General features: G+C 35.8%; 1 protein-coding gene across 1 annotated transcript; it reads right to left on the bottom strand.

Annotated features, from left to right (window-relative positions):
• Window positions 1–14,084: 14,084 nt before the first annotated feature.
• LOC116431729 (glycerate kinase) lies at window positions 14,085–18,193 on the bottom strand. Its single transcript, XM_031987556.1, has 4 exons — window positions 17,927–18,193; window positions 16,896–17,457; window positions 15,434–16,305; window positions 14,085–14,441 (listed from the first exon to the last, which is right to left on the bottom strand). The coding sequence occupies exons 1-4, from the start codon at window positions 18,191–18,193 to the stop codon at window positions 14,085–14,087; spliced, it is 2,058 nt and encodes a 685-aa protein (XP_031843416.1).
• Between the last annotated feature and the right edge of the window lie 4,709 nt (window positions 18,194–22,902).

Consider the following 22,902-nt stretch of genomic DNA (forward strand, 5'->3'; position numbering starts at 1 on the left):
AAGTGATAAAAGAAAGGATAAAAATAATTCCGATATTTGTTAAAATCGTTGGAATTCTTTTTTTATTTTTAAACAATGTTGGATTCATTTTTTGATGATTGGTATTATTTTATATTTACAGATAAAGGTTTTTCCATTTTCACCGACGTTTTAATTATAATTCCATTTATAACGGAAATCTTACTTATCCTATAATTAATGAAGTACATACTGTGCTTGACATATGAATCCTTCGCAGAGATGCACGACAGACTTTAAAACTAAACGCAATTCTAAAGTTGCTTCAATAAAGCCTGATTGCAGCCGTTCTACCCCGCACCTACTTCATAAATTTCTTGAATGAAATTAGAGTTTACCACACACGCTTCTAATTAATGCACCATTCATTTTATCTTGGAAATTGTGCGTGTTGTCTGAACAGAGCTAGCTGTGTGTATTAATTTAGTGGAGGAGTCTAGGATTACGTACAAGCTTTCTGTATACAAATTTGCAATCCTAATTTGCTCTTGACATAATTAATAATCGTTCGCGTAATAACGAACTAAAAGAAAACGTGCAAATTAATTACAGAAATTGATGGAAAGACATAGTAAAACTTTCTGCAAATACGAAAAATGATCATCCCTTATGCTCCTTCTTATTTATTTTCAATAATACTAGCATCATAAACAATTAAAACCATCATTTAAATACATTTTAAGTAGGTTAAATTTACTAGAAATTACAAGTGTTTATATGAGATAATTTAATAGTACTGAATTAGATCATATTAATATGTTTCGTACGTAAAATTTTAGTTGGTTTGAACTTGAATGACTGTTCGTTTAAAACAATCGGCAAAGAACCGAGTCACAAATCATTAAGAAACAGCGTGTCCACACAATTTATATTCAGGATGTACACTTTATGGAAACGTATCTCATTTTCCACTATAACGCGTTCGAATAGAGAAACTGTTCGCTTCAACATAAACTGGTGTGTAAGAAGTAGAGATGCTGAAGTAATAAGTTTATTGTCCCAGAGTTTAGCTCAGGTACGTTACAACACGTTCGAAGCGACGATAATGACTCAAAATTTACGCACAAACATTGAACCACTCCAGAAGTTTGTAGGTGCCGAGCAAAAGCGGTTAGCAGGATCGTTTGTTACATCTATAATGGTATTTGGTAAGTATAATTTGTTATTGATCGATTTAGCAAGATAAAGCTAAAATTATGCTGACAGTAAGGTAAAATCCGCTTTGTATAACATTTTCCATACACCAATATATTTTGGTTTTTAAATTTAAATAATTTATTTGTGTCATTCTGAACGTATTTTACACAATTCTCATATTGATATCAGTATTCTCAAGGTACTTTCGATGGTCTTTTTATGAATAGATATACCTAAGTTATGATTTAATCATTGTATCTCGTATTACTGGGTCTCGGTATAATTTCCATTAATTAGTAATTACTTAATACCATAGATAGCCTCACCGATACCACATTAATAATGTAATGACTCTCGCGGAAATCCAACACTATTATTAATACCAACGAATAATAATTAATGAATTTGTATTGATTTTAAGTATATAACATTGAAAGCAACAGCGTATTTTAATACGAAATCATATAACGGAGAATAAATTAACAAATTTCTTTACTTCAATTACAATTTTGTAATAAATGCAAGAATTTATTTTAAAACATTGAGAAGTATGCTGTTATGATATTATTCCTCTGCATATCTTGATCGAATATAATTGCTTTTACTAACAATTGTTTTATTACAAGCGTTCCACTTAAAATGTATTAAAAGAAATTGAAACTGAATACTCCGCGACATGTAAAAGAATGATGTACCGTCGAAGATGGTCTGAATATATTGTAGTACAATACAGTCTATAATCTTCCAGAGTTAGTAAAGTTAACTTGCACCTGTCGGAGATTAAGTTCCAAACTTGCCCTCAATTTCTGCCAGCTAAATACCGATAATTACTGAAATTAGTTTATAGCGCGTACGGGACTAATTACATATAAACATATTCCCATAATGACAATTTAACCATGCCACTGTTCACCTACATTGATAACTAGATTAAAAAATTTTGAAAAGTTTATCTCCTAAAAAGAAAAAAGATAGGGAGATAGGTATGTAATCGAATTGACTAACTCTTATTAATTAAATAAATATATTAATTCGTTTTAATAAATACTATGCGCTTCGTGCACATGTACATAAGTTTTCGTTTAACGAGTGTTGTATGGATGCAACCTTTCCAATAACGCGGTACAGAGTAATGTTAGAAAATAACTTTACAAAATTCAGGAGAATTTGTACTTTCCAAGATTAGTTCAACATTTCTAGAAGTCGAAACTTTCCTCATAAATATGTTACATACAGAAATCTCTTCTACTTTCTTGTGGTTACGTTCCAGTGTAAACTCCTTTGAAGACTACCTGAAGATTTTCTGGCAACCTGCTTTGTAGTGGTATTTTGGAGAAACTTCTGTTAGGTGGAAAAGGAGCTCAACAAAATTTCAGTTGCTAATAGTCACAGTTCAACGGTCAACATAGACTTCTGTGACTGCTCTGTAGATTATAAATTGTTCAAGAGGGCAGATATTTTCGCGTGAATCCACAGTACGTTTGAAGTTTCGTTTATATTTCTGTAAACGAACGAACTTCTTTTGAATTTAAACGAGGCACTTTTAAAAATGTTGTAACGAAGTAACTAGAAGTTAAAAATCAAAACGTAAACTTCAGAACAATAGGAATTTAAAATTTGTTTCAGTTTCAATGTCTAACGACAGAGTAAAATACGCATTAGATAGTTTTTAACATAGACAAATTGCTTTCTATCGAAGAATTAATAAAAGGTATTCAAAATCCTTCAATATGTACGATGTATTAAATATTCTTTTGAATTATGTTAATTTGTATACGTTGAAGTATATTATGAATCCTTTAATGGTTTTATTCGGTATATCATTAATTTTATATAGGTATATGTCATAAAAAGAATGAAACTTTGAAAACTTCTCCATTTCACTGAGTCTTTATCATCTGTATAACTAAATCTGCCAAGTTAAAAGTGTAGGTGCTCGCCAAGTTCATACTAGAATTTTATATAGAAGAAGTTTTCGATTCATACATAAGATAACCCACAAAGAGAAGATGCCGACGTCTCGATACTTCCCTCGTCCACTCGGAAGCTCGAGAATGCTCCTCCATAAACTTGACAATGACCCGGAAAACCCTACGCGATATTACGTATTTCAAGTATTTCGGTGAAAGTTCTGATCGTGTTTTCCTAGCCATTGTGAATTTTCTTCTTCTTCTACTTCTCCTCTATCCCAATCATTATCGAATCCCGCCTTTCTCGGTCAAACAGTCTCGTAAAGGAAAGCGAAAGAAGTTCAATTTATAGGAATTGATAACAGAAGAATAATATTTCATTTGAATTCAAAAGACTGGAGTAATATTTATGCTCAGTATATTCTCATTGAAATCTTCACCCGAGTGTGACACAACATTATCAGACAAGATAATTAAAGGTTAAAAGGTTAATTGAAATGTTGTCGAAGGATCACGTTCCAAGTAAGTACATAAAATGCAAGCCCAGCTTTCCGTTATGTTCTGACTAAAAGTGAACGTCATACGTCATAAAATGTTCATCGGTTTGTCGTCTCGTTTGCAAACGTCTGCGGGACAATCAATGGGGTTACCCGCGTGCGTGTCGTACGACCTTCTAGGGAATTGTCCCCTCGCTCTCCCCCGCCCTCATCGCGGCAACAAAATACAGCGGTAACACGCGGATCGATGCGAAACGGAATAAAGTATCCTGCGGTCCCGCGGTATTCCCAAGGAAACTTATTACCGTACAATCGCGCGGTCGTGGATACAATTCATACAATATCCTTCCGCGGCAGAACACACATGCCGCTAACGTACCAACGTACGCTTCGCTTCAGCGTGCATGCCTTGTTTCCTCATAAAAGCGTGCGCATGAATGCACATCATGCTGGATAAGACTAACTAACATACCGACAGCACCGGGCACGGTGATAGCGAACGTTAAACAATCGTCCATATAGACGTTACTGAGAATGTCTTCACAACTCGTTTAAAATGTATTCGGTGGAAAATGTTTGACGGAAAGGGGTGTTTACCCCTTGCATTGTCATTGTTTTCCTAGTTCGTTTTCGGACCGACGCTGATTTAATTTTTTCGGCTTCGATGTCTCTCGTAGTGAGTACGAATAAAATGCTTGCGGGCATTTGAAGTTCGGATTTTTATCAATGAAATGGTTGTGTATCAAATAACCTATGACGTAGAAATGTAAACATTTCTGTTTGAAGTGGTGTTGTAAATATTATACGCCGCTTTCGTCCTGAACCTCTCTCTACTTGTGAAGAAAGCAGGGGGCAAGCGAAGTCGGCCGCATCTCGGTTCTTTCAGGAAACAGTAGCCGAATCTTCGCATCCTTGGTTAGCTCGCACAGTGGGGTATTTGCCTGATTTGTGAGGTCAAAATTGAAGACAGGTTTATCTCGACTTTTTACATGAAAATATGAGAATGTAATGTAATAATATACAATCGTATGCAACTATATGGTATATAACAATAAATTTACTCATATAAATATATAATTTCATATGAGTATATAAAGATATGTAATAATGTATCATACATTACATGATGTAATATACAATACAGAATAATATTATCATATATGATATATACTAGCAAGCAAAATTAAGGAATCACTATATTTCTGTTCTGAACGGCGGATTGAATAATTTCAATACTTCAGATTTTTCAAAAGTACACTCTTGATAAATGAAACATTCATGTGTTCATGTAATTAATCGAATGACAATACTATATTTCCAGAGATGAGTTTCAAAGATCGATTTCCAGTTCGTTTGTCTAAATATGTATTACCAAAGAAATCTTCTTGAAAAAGCAATTTACTCAAACTAAAATACTGTTCACCTACAAATAGTAATGATTGTACAGTTTCAAATACTTTTACAATAATTTTTATAAAAACCCATCCCGTGTCGCACTTTACTATTCTCATTTTGCAAGATGATCTGAACAAAGAGTTAGTGGATCTAATAAAAATTCGAAAATCTATTGCATTCTCTTTTTACAACTTCACAGAAGCATGATTCAAGTGGATGTCACAAGTTCGCTCGCAAGAAAATATAATGTGTAATACGTAAGAACTGCACATTTCCTGATGTCAATTTTATGGCGCATGGAAGATCTAAGACCCGCCATAATTTTGTCCGGCACTGTATATAAATTGAGGGACATCGAGAGGGAACATTAGATTTTCTTTCTCGTTCCGCAACATCTCTCTTGCCGTTTTCTTCTTTGTTTCACCTTGACTCCGTCTTGTTTCTACGATGAACACTTTCGCGACGTGTTTGTGAATAAACAAAACGACGGTAATCCGAGCAAGCCGCTCGCGCGTGTATTCTCCTTTGTCGTTGAAACCCCGTTTACCAGTTTCAATATCAGTCCGTAAACGAGATCCCAAAGGATCCTAGAGGTCCCGCAGATTTTTTCAAAGCTATTTGCGAGATTCCGTTATAAAATGGCACGTAGAGTAGGTTCCTTTCTATCGGGGTCGTTAAAAATGTACCTATCCCCGAGTGAAAGGTAAGAATGCAAACTGTCTTTCACACCGAAAAGTGGATTTTTAGATTTCACATACGTAGAAAATACTACAGGTTAATATGTACCTTTAAATATTATGTCTTCATTACAGCCTATATTATATAGCCTTTGCATCCCTCTTTTATACGAAGCATATTACAAGAGGAAAATTCCGTGACGTAAAAATCCTTGAAATCCCATTAGCAGTACAATTATTCATGATTAGAATCTGAAAGCCTACAAGAATGATACTTATAAGAATTGTAAGTTTAAGTATTGCTTTTCTATCATTCTTCAACATACCGTGCGTACGATATGTAGACGTAGCAATCTGACGGGATAAACTGTTCCGACAGTCGATATCGATTTCTGATAATCAAACGCGTTTCAGGCGCAAAACGATTGTCAATCGTACTGATCGATTGGTCACATACGTAGACACGTGTTCCTTCGATTACATGGTTAAATTTACCTTCAAGTAAGCCGTGCTTGTGTAATTAGCACTCGGAGGGATCAAGAAATGAGAACGTACCATGAGAAGGGTCTTTCTTCATTTAAAAATGGCCTGAAACGTAATATCCAATTAATTGAACGCAAACACATTAGCATCCATAAGAAAATTTCATTTCAAGAAAAAAAGCTACGGGCGTAGGATGAAAAGTTCCAGCGTTCGAGCAAAAACGATGCTTAATGGCTGAATCGTAAAACTAAAGGAACTCATATTTCCCGCTGTATAAGAAACATTCAAGAACGTGGGTAATTACGCTATATTATACTTCAGCCGTCGTAAACTAGAGCTCGTCGAGTGAACTATCTCTACCTTGAGAACTCTAGATGCAGAAGGTTAATTTACTGTGTCACATGCAACTTTTTTAAAGCTGCGTAACTCTCAGGTATCTTACAGACGTCCTTGATTCCTTTTTTAAGTCGCGCACAAATTCACTTTCTGAGCGTATCCAAGTGAAATGAAGTCAAAATGATCATACATTTTGGTATAAATCATATACTATATCTTCTTGTGGACTCGACAGTGTGTAATTCTCGACAATTTTTTGTCTAATATATCCACTTGTCACCAGTCGTAATTTGTCAAATTCCACCGGTTCTCATTTACGCGCGGCAATAGTTCAGCTGCTCTAACGCTACTTTTCACAGTGAATTTATTCATTTTCATATTCATCTGCAACTGCGTGGAATACGTAGCTGATAACTAAGCCATTAATCCCACTTTATAGCCGTGTGCTATTCCATCGCACGGTGACTTCACTTAAAAAATTCTCCCAATGATCATTATCGTGTATTGCATCATACTATATCGGCAATATCATAATTTTATTTAATCTCAATTAAACGTATTATAAACCGCCAATTTCGTCCTGGGATATTGGATTAGCTATTTTGAATTGAATACTTCTGTTAAAATTCACGTTTAACCGAATCTCATGCGTCTCTTAATGCATCATATCATTCCGATATAATAGAATGTATTGCTAATCCCGAATTCTATTTCAGAATTTATTTCATCCGATTGTTCAGTTAAAATTATTTCTACCCTTACAATGAAAGAATGTTATGGACAGTAGTAACAATTATTATGAGCTTTTTATACCATACTTTTAAATCAAACATAACTTTCCGACCCTTGGCAAATTTTTACCGTTTCGAGAATTGAATGAATAAATGAAAATATTTTACAAATAGAGGGTCGATGAACATGTTGCCTGTCTATGATCGTAAAATGCCAGTTCGTAATTATTAGACTGCCGAGTTTTATGCACTTGTGGGAAATTTGGAATTGCAAAACTGCAATACAAAAATGAACACGACACGAAAAAATATATAGAAATCCGAAGTCTAGTACCTTTAATAACATTTCATAGAGAAATTATTTCCCATCGTAACGCTGTTCTTCTAATTACATTCTTAAACATATGAATTCGCACAAAAAGATCAGCAATCTAGTTATCATTAACTGTTAATTGGTTTCTTTGTAAGTTAAAATGATGATCAACCAAGCAGAAATATATGTATATTTCAGTGAATGTAATGGACGTTAAGTTAGACCACTATTACGATCTTCTCCGTGCCCTCTTTTATTCGTGAAGCATTAAACACGCGTTACCGGCCATAGATCTCGTTTCCAGCAGCGGCGCACGAGAAATTAGAGGGCTGTCCACGCTGATCACGTACAGTGGCCAGGACAATCTGCTCGTTCTCTTGCCGTCACGTTTGACGGTTTATGTCGGCCGCGTCATGTGTCTACGCGTGTTCTTCGCCCCCAACTTCGGCAACGTGTCAATCATACTTGCTCCCCAGAGATTCGTTTCCCGATTCGAAATCGTTCGAGCGGCAGCGCCGTATTATCATTCCGCAAAATATAATTAAAACAGAACGTTTTAATTATATTTTGCGGAATGATAATACGGCGCTGCCGCTCGAACGATTTCGAATCGGGAAACGAATTTATACTTCACGTAGTAGTATTTTGCACGAGTATTTGTAACAGTTCTTAAGTTCAGATATTAGCCAGAAGACTCGATAGATGGTTGAATTGTGATCGAACGTGTTCAATCGGCAGGTTACCTCGTAAGATATCGTATTGTGTTTTCATTTCTAGTGATAAAGAAAGGACATTTTGCTTGTATAATAGTTACATTGATAATTATTCTACGAAACTGTGTCAAAATGAAATTGCTATAGACGAGAAGGCTACAATTAGACCAGGAACATTACGCATTTATCTCATAAACGCATCAACGAATACGCGAAGTATAATTAGATAAATACTTCAATCAAGATTTTAACAGGATTTTAATTTTAATCAATCCCATTAATCGCAGGTACACACCCACGGGCGTACGTACCGTTCAACGGGCAATAAAGACGTAATGATCAAATTTAACGAACCGAACAGCGCCCCTATTATTTTGCGAACGCAGAACGCCGCGTCCAGGAATGGAAAATAACGTGATATCGGCGGAATAGAACTTTTCCGGCGAACGGAATTCAGGCTTTTCAGTTTTACTCGTGAAATTCAGTCCCGGCTAGGATGAAATATTGGTATAACCAGTCTGGCCGACGATTTCGTGTTCCACCCCGCTGTTCTCTGCACAATCGGTAAAAGTGATAGGCAATTGGGATAGGTATCGCGTTCCAGTACTTTCGAGCGAACGACAAATACGAAATGATGACGCACTCTGTCGAAAAGCCGGCCGTGATTCCGCGATGCGTTTATAACGGGTAGGGCCCCGAGCAACGCCCGACGCGAACGCTAACAGATTAATGCTAATTTACTCAATATTTACATTCCTCCTCGACGCCCCCGGCCGCGCAACATATTCCCATTGTTTTATCTCGATATGTCAATATTGGATAGTGCCAGAATGGACTACTCAGATCCATGCCGCGGCTAGTCCTGTGTATTACCTCAAAAGTCGGCCGTGCTCATACATAACGCTCAGAACACATTTCGTCGATCGGTGTGGAATTTTCCTATCGACTGATCGCGATCGATTCATCCGGTTCCATTTCGCTCTTACAAAATTGCTCGTTTAACCGTTGACAATCCAGTATGTTTTTATACGGTGTCTAACCTGTAGAGAGTTGTTCAAACGAAAGAGAAGAAGTAAGTAGTTTTTGGAAATTTTAGTAAAATTGGCAGATGAAGAGAGGAAGGTATATTAGACGATGTTACATAATTAAATTGATGTAAGGATGAGATATGTAATCAGACACTGTAGGATTGATTACGGTTGAATGAAAATTATTGCTGGAGTATCCTTTTATCATCTTGTTTCTATGAGAATATATATAGGTTAATGAACTTCGAGGAATGATCTGTCGCGGGACAATTGTTGAAGCACGAAATAGTTCGCGATCACTTCACAACTTCTACTAATGGTCACATATTCCGAACCGTAGCACATATATACGGAGTCTATAGGATATAATAACGCAGATGTAGCGTATACTGTTCGTAACAAAACTGACTTTGTACAATTATTAGAAATTGTTAGAAATTGTAGGAGTTATACATCGATGACGTGCACGTTAGTCCAAGAAGCATTTTTAGTCGGTCATCTTAACTGTGTGTCAGGAGATGATGACTGCGCTGTGACTCAAGGGGCAGCTTAGTCTATGTGTCAGAAAGGGCTGATTATGTTGGCTTTACAAATCGATGAAAAGAACGATTATTTAGTCTGAAAATCGTCTGAAGAAAGAATAATGAGGATCGCGCAAACAGGTGTAAAGGTTGTATCGATGGGAGAGAAATATAATCTTCTGAAAGAAACAGCTCCGGAACTAACGGAAAAGGTAATTGTTGAAACGGAGGTCGTAAATTTCAAGATACGTACTAGGATTACACAGAGTGGGGCATTTGAAACCTTCCTCCCGGAAACGAAGGATCCGTTTGTTTTCTCAAGAGTTTAAGCAATCCAGGACATCCGAAACTGCTGATCTAGGTTCGAACAATTGCATTCCGCTTAACTTAGGTCAACCGGCCAGACTAATACCGATAGAACTTGAAAAGTACAAATCGATAACTGTATCACCACAAAAAAATTAGAAGGCTCAAGTTTTCCTCCGATATCAATGGAAACGTGCTCTTTTGATGTTCGATAAAAATGTAATGTCTCAATATTTAATGAATCATCATTATTCGTTGGAGGTGAAGTATTTTACTTTTAAACTTGCGTCACAATTCGGCTTACAGGGGTCAGTTTCTTTTTATTAAAAATTTCGAACAATTAAATTATCGATGTAAAATCGCCTTGGGAAATATGATGCACTATATAATTTCATAAAATTTGTCTTTATAAATTAATATCTGTGTAAATTAATAATTTATATATATATAATATATATATATATAAATTTGTTTGTAAATTAATGCGAAACAACAATTTCTGTTCCGATATAAATGCACCAACTAATTGATAGATTAATTATTATTTTTTTATACGTATAGAATTTATTGATACATATGTTTAATAAACAACAAATAGTCGTCGAAGTTCCGATTTTTTCGGATGATCCGAACATTGCGCCTGTTTATAAGCCGACAAGCCAAGTAATGAAAACGGTCGGCGGCTATGCTACACTGCGAACGCATTTAACGAATGCGATTACGGGATTTTCACACGTGCCGTATGCTAATCGTTATTATTTGCTGAACAGGCAGAATTATAAATCGCGTGCGATTGTTAACAGTAATCGTACAAAAAATTACCGTAGACCCGAAATTGCCTTTAATGTGTAGGGTCGTCAACATTTTTCTACTGATAAATTACATATAAATCAGTATATCTAATTACCCCGTCTAAACAAATTAGCGTTTCTTTTGCTCATTTTTACGCTTAGACGTAATTCTTATATTTTAACATTCAACGTGCAAATTATACAAACAGTTGAAAATAATGATTGTCTAATTCTTATTTCTGAATTTTTGAAAAAATAGGCTTTTCTGAAATAGTGTTGAATTACTCAAATACTAATATTACAACATTACTAATAATACTAATTCTTATTAGTTATCAATGTCAATAATTGTAGTATTAGTTGCATACTAATTAAAATTAGTCCAACTAAACGTCAATAAAGCTGTTTTCCCTGGAAAGCTCAGAAGTAGGAGTAAGACCAAGATTATTCTGAGCCACTCGTATACTTCTTATACGATTCATTCAGAAAAGTAATTTGACGTCGACACAAGTCGCTGGAGACGTACCGTAGTCGACACAAAAGATCTCTGGTGTGTATTCGCATTTCACGGCATCACACGAACGGGTTGATTGTATAAATTGCTTACGAGCGTTCGAAAATCTTTCATGCTCACGTACACTCTCCTCGAACGCATGAAGGGCATTACCGGAGTGTTCCGAAAGTTTTCCTTTTCTTCTGTTGCATCATTAAATGAACTGCACTGGGGGAAGATACTGAACGTTGGTTTCACAAGCGTCGCGCACGTTTGTCGTGCGTCTCCGGGGATTCTTATAATTGGGAACGGAGTGCAAGTTGCAATTAGATCCGAGTAACACGCCATTTCGAGGCCACCCGAACCTTCTTTCGCTTTATTCCCCGTTCTCCCCTGGGATAGATTTTATTTAACTTGCGCGCCCGCGGACACCCTATCGTTCCGTCGCACCCGGACCGTGACTTCACAGTTGTCCCATAACTAATTTCACTTTTTGCATTACGATAGCAGACATTAAACCGTGTATAATGCGAACCACGTAACGCGACCGTTCCTACTATTGTCGTTGTCATAGGTCAAATTAAATGCCTTTTTTACTGGTAACGTCGCATACCGATAAAATGTGACTATATCATTCGTACAACATATTTCACATCTAGTAGTATATAAGCATCCAATTTTATTATTCTATTGCACACTTATATTATATCTTGATAACGACTTACAAGAAAAATTTCGAGCCTATAGTTTAGAAATCATTTGTGCGCAACAATTTAGTTACACCCTGTATATAATATTTTACATTATAATTTTTACGTTTCACTATCATCTAGTAATTTACACCATCAGAAAGTTTCATTTAGCATCGATCATCTTACCGTAATTATTTCCAAGCAACTCAGAAACATCCATCATTGGTGACCACCGTGGCAGTCAGCGTGTCGAAGTTCGTCACGGTTTATCCTTCAGACACCGGCCGCAGCCGCTGCTGCGTGGCTGCGATGCACGGAGAACAAAAGTATCACGCGACATTCGAGAAAGTAAAAGAAGGGCAAAAAACAATCTCATATAATTTCGTACGATAAACGTCGAGCCGCGAGTAATAAAACCGCTATGAATTAAGGCGCTTCAACACGGAACGAAGGGCGTAGTGCGTGTAAGCACGGTAGAAACTGCTCGCGGAGGTTCGCCGACGATGCGTGGCGGTCGGTTGAGTAACGAGCGGTGCATATTTAGTCGCGGCTTCTCTGCAGAGACATGCAAATCTGCGATGATACCTCCTCTCGCTTGCCTTGCCCTCCCCGCCGCGTCTCAGCCCGTCGACCACCAGCTTCGCATGAAATATACCTTGCTTTATGCTTAATCAAGATTTCGTGGATCATTATACACCTCATACTTCATACAGTCCCACCATTCTTAAAGATAATTTCGCATCGTCTCCCGATGTTATCGTTTGATTGATGTTGAAACAGTATGCTTTAAGTCTAACCGATGAAACGCGAGGCGCTGTTCGATCGGCAGCACTTGAAGGGAACTTGGGGCAGGATAAAAATTGTAAGAGAGTTTGGTATAGACAGAGTGTCTCGTTTATGTTGAATATATAAATCACTTTCGCTGCTATTGAAAGTAAAATAAAAGGAAAGTTCTCGCACAGTCGTTTGGAGGGTCCTTTATCTCATCGTCTTAACCTTGGAATAACTTTGAACTGTAAAATATTATTCTTCGACTGATTTGAAACTAAAGAAAGAAGTTGGTTGGATGTTAGGAACTCGATCTCTTAAGAACTGAAATAAGAGAAATCTGCTTAGAAAATATAATCGGTTCGAAAACTGTTCTGAACGTTCAGCTACGTGAAAGGATCCTAAATTTCATTTCGCTGTAAAAAGGTGCATTTTGTCGAAAAAGAAAATTTCGATATGTCGGACGAGCACAGAAGCGGCCGTTCTCTGGGGGATATTTTCACTTTAGACAGAAAGGAATGCTAAAAAGAAGGTAGTGAGAAAGGCGCGCTATAGCTGGGAGGTGTCATTGAGCTAGTCGAGTCCATTCCCGCGGCTTTGTTGAACAATATTGGTAGCGGACCCATGGGACATGCTGCCGTAGAAGATCTCTATTACGTTAAGAAAGAGCGAAATGAGCTTCTTGGGATTTTCATTCCATTCATTCCTCCTCGAAAAACCGAACCCTCAATAGACATCATTTCGCTCCGGGCGTATCGACAAGTTTAAACGATGAAGTTGAAAGTATCCCTTCAACAGATTGCCTTGATTCAAGTTTCGCACTATAAAAGGTCTGTATAATTCTCGCTGTCTTGGTTTATCGAAAATATAGTTCTCAGGAATAGAAATTAACATTTTGTGTTATATACCGATTATAAGAAAGTTACTATATAGTGATAAATTACAAATGTATTAAATTTATTAAAAACTTTTTAATATAAAAATGGGCATAAAGAATCATAATGCAGAGAATATTTGTACGTGGCTGATAAATTTTAATTGAATCCCGAATTAATCTGTGAAGGTTGAAATTTAAAAGTCACGACTTCATTCAAAAAACGTATATTAGGAATGTAGAATAAAATTTATTATACAATCTTTCAACTATTTTTTCCAAATCATTTTTATAAAAATACGTGTTCTTGTACATTCTAGATAAATCTGATACAAAAATATTTACGTGTTCCATTTCACGCTTGCTGTAAATAGGATCGATATATTTATTAATTTCGGTTTTTACGACTCAGTCTTCTCTTTCAGTTTGCCGACTTGACAGCAGTATTGTAATTTCATACGTGCCTCGGGCAGCAGTGTCACATTGACAGGGCATTCTCTGTCAACGCATATCTTGTCTTTCTGCTCATGGCAGACACCGTCGCAGTTACACTGAAAGCGAACGATACGTATGATGTGAAGGTCTCCGACATTTGTGAAAGTGTAATAATTTCCAGTCTTCAGTTGGAACAGTTCATCTTCGTTGTTGATGCTCAGAAACATAAGGTTCGTATTATTATTCGCCAAAACTGTGTTCGGTATGACGGCGGAGTATTTGTCTTTTTGAGCTTGCGCATCCATCACGTCTTTGTAGGCTCTCTGCGTAAGAAACAGTACACAGACAAAGTTAGTCTACTGTCTAAAATACTATTTAATTAATTGAAATACATACAAACAATAAATATATTATTTAACAAAACCTATTGTTTAATAAAATCAAAGGACAGGATTATATCGCACAGATTACTAATGTGTAAAGTGATGAACGTTTTCTCAATAACTGATACAAGAACACAGTATGTCCGAGTAAATTCAATATTTGTTACTTATAGAACTGTGACATAAATGTTAAATTCCGAGAAGGTATTAAAGATGTTTTTGATTCGCGACGGAAGATCGATGGTAAAAGGATAATGGCATAACCAGTCGATATTTTCAGTATAGTACGGATACAGAACGTTACTCATTCTCTGTAATATGTCCGCAGAAAATAATCAAAGGAAATTCGCTCGGACGACGGAGATAACTAAAGAACAGAAATTTCCCGCATTATACACTTTTAAAAGAAGATTTCTTTCATTTCGTTTCTCCAGGACGAAGCATTGTGCAGTGGGATTCAATCATTCCATACCCGTAGGAGAAGATCCGTCGTTAACAATACTTACAGTAAACACTGGAATAATCAACTCAACGAATAAAGGAGATTTGATGTGTAATATGAAAAATAAATGAAGCAAAAACTTGCTAACAAAAATATTTGATTTCATACTTATCGTCGTGCAGACGAGTTATTGAAGAAGAAACAAAAGAATATTCTTCGTAACTTTCAACGTTACATATCTTGCATACATACGCGGAACTACACCGTAACAATGATTTCATCGATCAGTAACGAAATAAACACCTTCTCTGCAGGTTTACTAAACTGGGAAAAGAAACTTTTCCGAAAGCAACAGCCCTTTCGAATCAAGAAATAGAATTATCATTGAACCCTGAAACGTTCATTAATTCACACCGGCCTCGTAAAACAAGCTAATGAACGAAGCCTCTTCGATTCTCATCGCGAACCACGTATCACCGTGAAATTTCACCTGTATCGCGATCTCGTTGTGTTTATCCTCGTTAAGTTTCCACCACTTGGCGTAGGCGGCGTTGTACGCGATCAGCGCTTTTTCGTATTCTGGATAAATATCGGTGCCCAGGCTCTTATAGCCGAACGCGCCAGCTGCGTCGGTATTGCCGTCTCTGCCATAAGAGCTGCCGCCCAAGAACCAGACGGTGTACTCCCTCAAAATTGGATACTGCTCGGTACGCATATACCAATATAATGAAAAGTATAGAGCCAGCTCCTGATTGGGCCCGCCCTTGCCCGGCTCTGCACACAGATTGACAGTCTGCCGGCCTCCCAGCAAGAGACACAACCCCAAACCCCACTTGTCCTTCGCCGGGAATATCTCGTGCACCTTCTTGTCGGTCAACGGGCAGATAGGGCTCTCCTTCATCTCTTGATATATGTCCAGCTGATCGACTTTCCCTTCGACCGCCAATATGATCAACGAGGCGATCTTCACGTATTCTCGTGCGAACTCTTGGACCTCGCCGGAACAAGTGGAGTTCAGCTTCACCGGGAACAGGCCTAGCTTGAACACCTCGACGGACATGCACTCCATGGCGTCCGCGTTGCAGGCGATCACGTACTCGTGCACGAACTTGTACTTTTTGTTCTCGGTCACCTGCTTGTCCGCCGCCATTTTCCATGGGATAGTCTCCTCCACCAGGTCCCTCACGCTCTGCGACAGCTTCTCGAACAGCCTGTACTTTATTAAAATCTTCAACGCCGTGTCGTCTTTCAGATCGTGCACGCAAGGGCCGCCCGACAGCTGCGACATCGGCTCCGCGGACACGTCTGACGTGATTAAGGTAATCACTCTTGCGGGATACGCGAATCGGGCCAAATCACCACCTGGGTTTCAATATATATATGTATATGTATATATATGTTTATATGTTTATTTATCATGTTCATTTTAATCCATTCTTTTCGTTTCGATGACTTTGCTCGCATCGATGTCTGTTGATTTTGATGAAACTTCAATCGCGAGTAGTTTTAAAGGAAATGTTCAATACGTATTTTTTGTCGATTGTCATTCGTACGGAGAGGGTAAGAGCAGGCTCCGAGGGTGGAAGTGAGAATATTTGAATTCAGTATTTTAGGAAAGTCTGAAACTAAAGGACATTGTATATGGGAGAATCTTTTAGTAAGGAATATTGCTGCGCAAGAAAATCCCGGAAAACTCTACTTATTTACATAATTTCTCATGGAACAACACATTTTTATTTACTTTACTGGTTAAGTATTAATTTATTTTCCTGCGTTCGATATGTTTTTTATCTATTTCCACGTGGACATTCTATACCTGAATTTAAAACATTCTACAATAGGAATCGCTTCCAAAGTTTCATCAAAATCTGGCGTTTGTGATCGTTTATGTATTGCAATAGATTCAGTAATTATGAATGTTATAATTGAAAATTCAAGGTATACTCTTTCACCTCTAATAATAGACAGCTTGTTCCTCACAGTGTTTATTTCCTCAGGAGTTGCTTCTACTGCCTTCAACCTGTTTATTGTTCGAAGTTTATCCCTCAGCGAAATTTCTTCTCGCGGACAACACAACAGATCATCTATTCCTCGCGAAAGCATCACTATTAACAGATCCTTCCTTTTCAATTTTTTGCAATAGTTAAGGATTTTCTTGGTGATCGCGACCGACTTTTCGTCTGGTTGTCCGTCCGTCCCGCCTTCAACATATGAGATAGCGCTGTCTAACCTGGGGAACGCTTCCGGAAAACTCCACATTCGGAAAATCGATTTACGGGGCACGACTATCCACCCTTTCTTCAATTGTCTGCCGACAATTCGCTCAAACGCTGCGCTCATCGTGATTGCTTCTTTGCCCCAACCCACTATATGTAAGTTCTTCTTCAACCTATATTTGACGCCATTGATTGACAAAATTGATCGTCCGTCGTATTTAATCTTTTTCGGGATTATCACAGACGTGTATACACATTTTATTCCTGTTTCCATCACTCTGCTTAGATCTTCGCGAATCTATCTTGCATGGAAAGATTAATAATGTATCCTTCATGATGGATCATCATATAGGACAACTAGTTAGATAACAAATTTAGTATAATTATCGAAATTTCGATTTAAGTTCCAAATTCGAATAATCTAATTTTCTAAATGATAAATTATTCAAATGTAAATCTACGTGTGCTTGAATATTTTAAAATGTGTGCGATTCAAATATGGCAGAGTAATAAATTCCAAACTAATGTGACAAACTAAAAGTAACGTGTCGCATTTAGGGAGGATGAGTTTCATTTATCTAGTAAATATTTATTCTTTTCTCAAAATATCTTCATTTAATTATTCAAACATATAACCGTAGTTACTTTATGTATTGCAAACAAATAAAAGAAAACGATTGTATAAGTTATAATGCAATAAATTAATAGTTGTTAAAAAGATATCAAGAAGAATATTATTGACAATGCAAGTGGTTTATTTCAGAGACCTCCAACATAGTTTTCTCGCTCCCTGCCTTCGCCGCGTCTCTTCTTACTTTTTGGCGAAATTTTTCTTCTTTATCAACACGGTTTTTTTCTATCGCAATTTTGTCCATTCTTCTTTGATACAATGAACGTTTAACTTCTTCTATAACCTTTTGCCTCCTCCCTTCGATCGCTGCAACCCTCTTCCTAGTTTCTTCCTCTTTCTCTGGATCCTTAACTTTCTTTTTCCGCCTTTTCGGCGCTGGCTTTTTCTTTTGCGCCTTCACCATGATTTCTTGACCAGCGTATTACGGTCGCCTCTATTCTGTTCAGACTCGACGGAAGTGCTACATTTTTACAAAAGATTTTTACTTGGAAGATAAGTTATTGAAGTATAAAATCACTGCATTGAAATTAGCCGCATATGTTAAACGTGAATCAGTGTGCAAACCGTTTCACTATGTGGACAAGAATTTTCGACAAATTGCAATGAATCTACGTACACAAACATGTTCGTCAAAATGAACTGCCACACTGATTTATATCTAGTTTGTTAGAGCATAACAATCAAATTCATAATCACCGTTTAAACAAATGTAAATAGTACGATCTTTTTGACAATTCCGCTCGCACTTCTGATCATTTTTTATTGCATTTATACTGTTGTTAAATTTTTGCAGTTAAAATTTATTGGGGCTGGGCGAGCAAAATGGTCAATGTGAAAGTGCTGTAACACGAATTGCTCGCGACACATCCATCAGAGCTAAATGGACTCCATGAAATTAATTGCGAGTTCAATAATGTATATGTAATTTTTTTCAATTTGCGATTTCGTGACACTAATAGTTACTGATGGTTAAACTATTTATTAATTGTTAGTTAATGATTTTATTCATCTGATAGTATTCAATATACTCGATACAATTATTAATAACGATCCGTTATACTAATTTCAAATTATTTATTGTACTAGCAGCGTAGTCGTTGTACAATGGTTGTAATAACATCGAAATAATGGATGAATTAATATCTAAAATTATATAAGCTGGTAACGTTAATCAGTAGATGATGATTTAAATACATTGTTTACGCATGAATCAATTATTAACTTATTGAATTATTTTTTATAAAAATTAATTGTTATAGAGTTCCATCGACTTGTCAGCTTTGAAAACTGTATACCAGAGATACCACAACAGAGAAATGAATGGTAGTGACATCTATGACTCAAAGAACAAATTATTACGTACATGTTACAGACTGTATGTACAAATCATGTATTTTTCTGTCTACTGTTCTGAAATACCGACACCGTCAAAAATTCCCCGAAGTATTAGCGGGCTCTATTTACATCGAACGGTCAATTACTGAACTATACTTTGATTTATAAAAGAAGAGCACATTGTCAGATAGAACATGGTGTCCTTTCCGCTTCTGTAGACGAAGTCTTACTCTCTTAGTGGCACGATAAAGCAGATTTCTATATTTATCGAAAATACTTTACAAAATATTTTCCAAAACGTATTGTCAAAATTAAAGACTCGTTTATATAGACTTTTTACAAGAAAATATGAGAATGTAGTAATATACAATAATATGCAATTATTTGACATATAACAATAAATTTATTAATATAAATTATATATAATTTCATATAAATTATATAATTATATTATATAACATATGTTACATAATGTAATATACAATATATAGTTGTTTCTTTTTTGATTTTCTGCAAATTTTTTATACTAGTGAGCAAAATTTAAACTACTATTTTACATTTGTTATTATTTATCACATATTGTTACTAACAGATAGATCCCATAGAAAGAACTTTGTATTAACCCCTTGCTTTACAATAACCTGGCAGATTCGTGAAGATTTTAAGTAGAATTAAACAAGCATAAATAGTACTGAATTCTTCTGAATTGCAATTAATTATTATTCTTTCATTATCAATGATTATATTTTAGCAAACATAAACGTAGAACATCAACAGAGTTTTTCTCCATTTTTTCTTTAAATTATTAGTGACAAAATAATTGTATCGATCATAATTGAGAAACAAATTATAAGCGGTAAGGGGTTAAATTCGAAAATATAAGTGGGTCCCTCGCAGCAACCTCCTCATGGTGGACCTGGAAACTAGCATTGTCGCCGATAGAATAGTTCCTATCGAGCATCGTGATCGCCTGATCGCCTGCGAAATTGTACGATCCATGTAAAAATATGCCGAGCAGTTATTCTTTAGTTTACTTCACCCGTTTCGCTTATTTCTCCATTTACTCCAGTTCACATAGTCGTATATGCAAGTAAATTGGGCTGAGTGTCAGATCAGTTAATTCTACCGTCCTCTTAAATCGATGTAACCGGCTCGAAAGATTATGATGGGCACACACCGGAGCGGTGATGTTCGCGCGACCATCTTTGCGGCGAGAGACTGCTGGGACCCTTCTTCTTGATAATCCATTCCACGTTCCTGAGGGCAGGGCGTAGAGAAGTTAACAGGATTCTGGGACTGGCAATAGGCCATCTTCTGATCCGTAGATGAGGGAGCATCGTAACTCGGCACTGTGGTCTGACTGGTCTGATCGCGGTTTGCTCCGCGTCACCCTCATTTTGCTCTTTTCTAATCAGAGACTCCTTCTTTGATTTCTCTCGTTTTAGAATCAAGAACTTCTTTCTTGATTCACTCCTTTTTATCTCTTAGTCCGATAATTCTTCGACATACGTCTCCATATCGTCTCCATATATAGTTTAAATATATAAAGGGAATGTATAAAGGGAAGTATAATTAAACAAGAGTCTTATATACGTCAAAATTGTTATATTGAAAACATCGTACATAGATTTAAAATGACAAATGCTGCGGCTACTTATACACAAGGTAACCTGCATACAAAACTATTACAAATGTGTTTTACACAAGACTGAGCTAAACAGAATAAAATATTTAATGCTCCATTCCTAGAAGCTATAAATAGTTTAATATTTGTAACTATGTGTGTAAGTCGTCCTAATATTGCTTTCAGTGAATCCAAAGTATCACAGTTCATGGATATTTCTGGTCCTGCACATTGAAAGGCTGTCAGAAGGATCTTTCACAGTCTAATCGGAACTGTAAATTTTGGTATGCAATATAAGACATAAGACATAAGACATCAGACATTAGACATCAAACATCAGACATCAGATATAAGACAAAATTTTACAACTTTTGGATTTCTGTGATGTTGACGTTCCACGTAATACAGATGATCGTCGATCTATTTCTAAATATATATTTTCACTTAATGATAACCTGATTACACAGATGACTAGAGAACAGACAATTGTAGCTCAGGGCACTACTGAAGCTAAATATGTAGCAGTAGCAAAAGTTATTAAAGAAACAACTTGGCTAAGGCAATTGTTATTTAATTTAGATATGAGTAAACGGAATCTACTAATTGTAAGATATTTTGTGATAATCAGTCAGTTGTTAAATTAGTGAAGAATCTTTATGAATACACAAAATACAGTGACGTACAATTTCATGTAATTTGCGATTATGAAACTAAAGGTAATATTACATTTAAGTTTATGTCTACAAAAAATAAAAGATAACAAATATTTTAATAAAGTATGTTTAAACCATCGCATGTGACATACATAAACCGCATAAACATAGAAACATTCGTAAATATATCATACTGACTTCTCATGAGAATTGATGCCAAATAATAGTGTTAGAAGACTGAGCCTTCTTTGCATATATAAATATTCGAATTCTTTCTACGACTTTGAATGTTATTCACATAATTTTTCTTTCTTTTTTATTAATTTATGCGGCATTCTCTTGCTTTGCTTTCTTCTGTTATTGATTGTTCATGCAATTGTTTATCAGAAATAAATTTGTTATAATATAATAATACTTATAAAGCAGCATACCGAACCTGCACACATCAATTTTGATAAAATTTACATACAAGATAATATGATTTACATTGAAGATGTGAAAACGGTTGAAACTTAATAGTTAAAAAAACTTCATTTTCTAGAATAACTAAAAAACTAGAGGATATAATAAAAAATAGTTTTCGTTTTATTTGTATTCTTCCAGATTGGGAGAATAATAATATAAAAAAGGCTAATAATGAAAATTTATTTAAGTAATATACGTTAAAAATGTATAATTTTGGAATTTTCGTTTTAAGCTACATAATAATTATTAGTATGAGTATGTTTTTCAAAAGTTGCTGTAATCTTCTACAATGTCTCCAGTTATTTCATTCAGCAATGTTATTTTGGAATATTATGTTTCTTTGTCAACTGGTCAAAATAACGTAGATAAAATGTGATACGTTATAAAAAATACAGAAGAATACATTTATATAAACTAATTTGAAAGAAAAGTACACCTACATTTTTTGTGTGCAATATTGCATTGACCAAAAATTAAGTAATAGAAAAATACGTCTTTATCCATCAACTCAATCCTGTAAAACTTTTTTCAATAAACTTGAAAATATCACTTGTTTCCAAGTCTGTGATTATCTCTGTAAATCTGTTTACGGTAACTTCCATAAACAACCCGAGAAAAAGAATGGAAAAGGAAAGAAGGATCAGTAAACAACAAAGAAAAAAGATAGACAATAGACAATAGCAGATTATAAGCAACTGATTGACATAATCATTTAATATTAATTTTAAATTGTTTATGACAATTATATTAGCTTGAATATATTATAAAATGATAAGTTTACTACGAGGTTGAAATAAGTAAATAAATTTCCCAGTTTGCGAATATTAGCTTCTATATAAATTTTACCAAAATTGAGGTACGAGAGTTTGATATGTTCTTTGTTAAACGAATTGAAATATTTATATGCAATTGATCGAGGTAGAGAACTTTTCAAATCAAACCAAATATGCAAATGTTGCTAATAAATTTCAGGTATAGAAAAAACGCTGGTTTTCATGTCAACATCGAATCAAAAAAATATTTTTACATATTTGT

This window comes from Nomia melanderi, chromosome 3 (genome assembly GCF_051020985.1).
Source record: "Nomia melanderi isolate GNS246 chromosome 3, iyNomMela1, whole genome shotgun sequence".
Lineage (NCBI taxonomy): Eukaryota > Metazoa > Arthropoda > Insecta > Hymenoptera > Halictidae > Nomia > Nomia melanderi.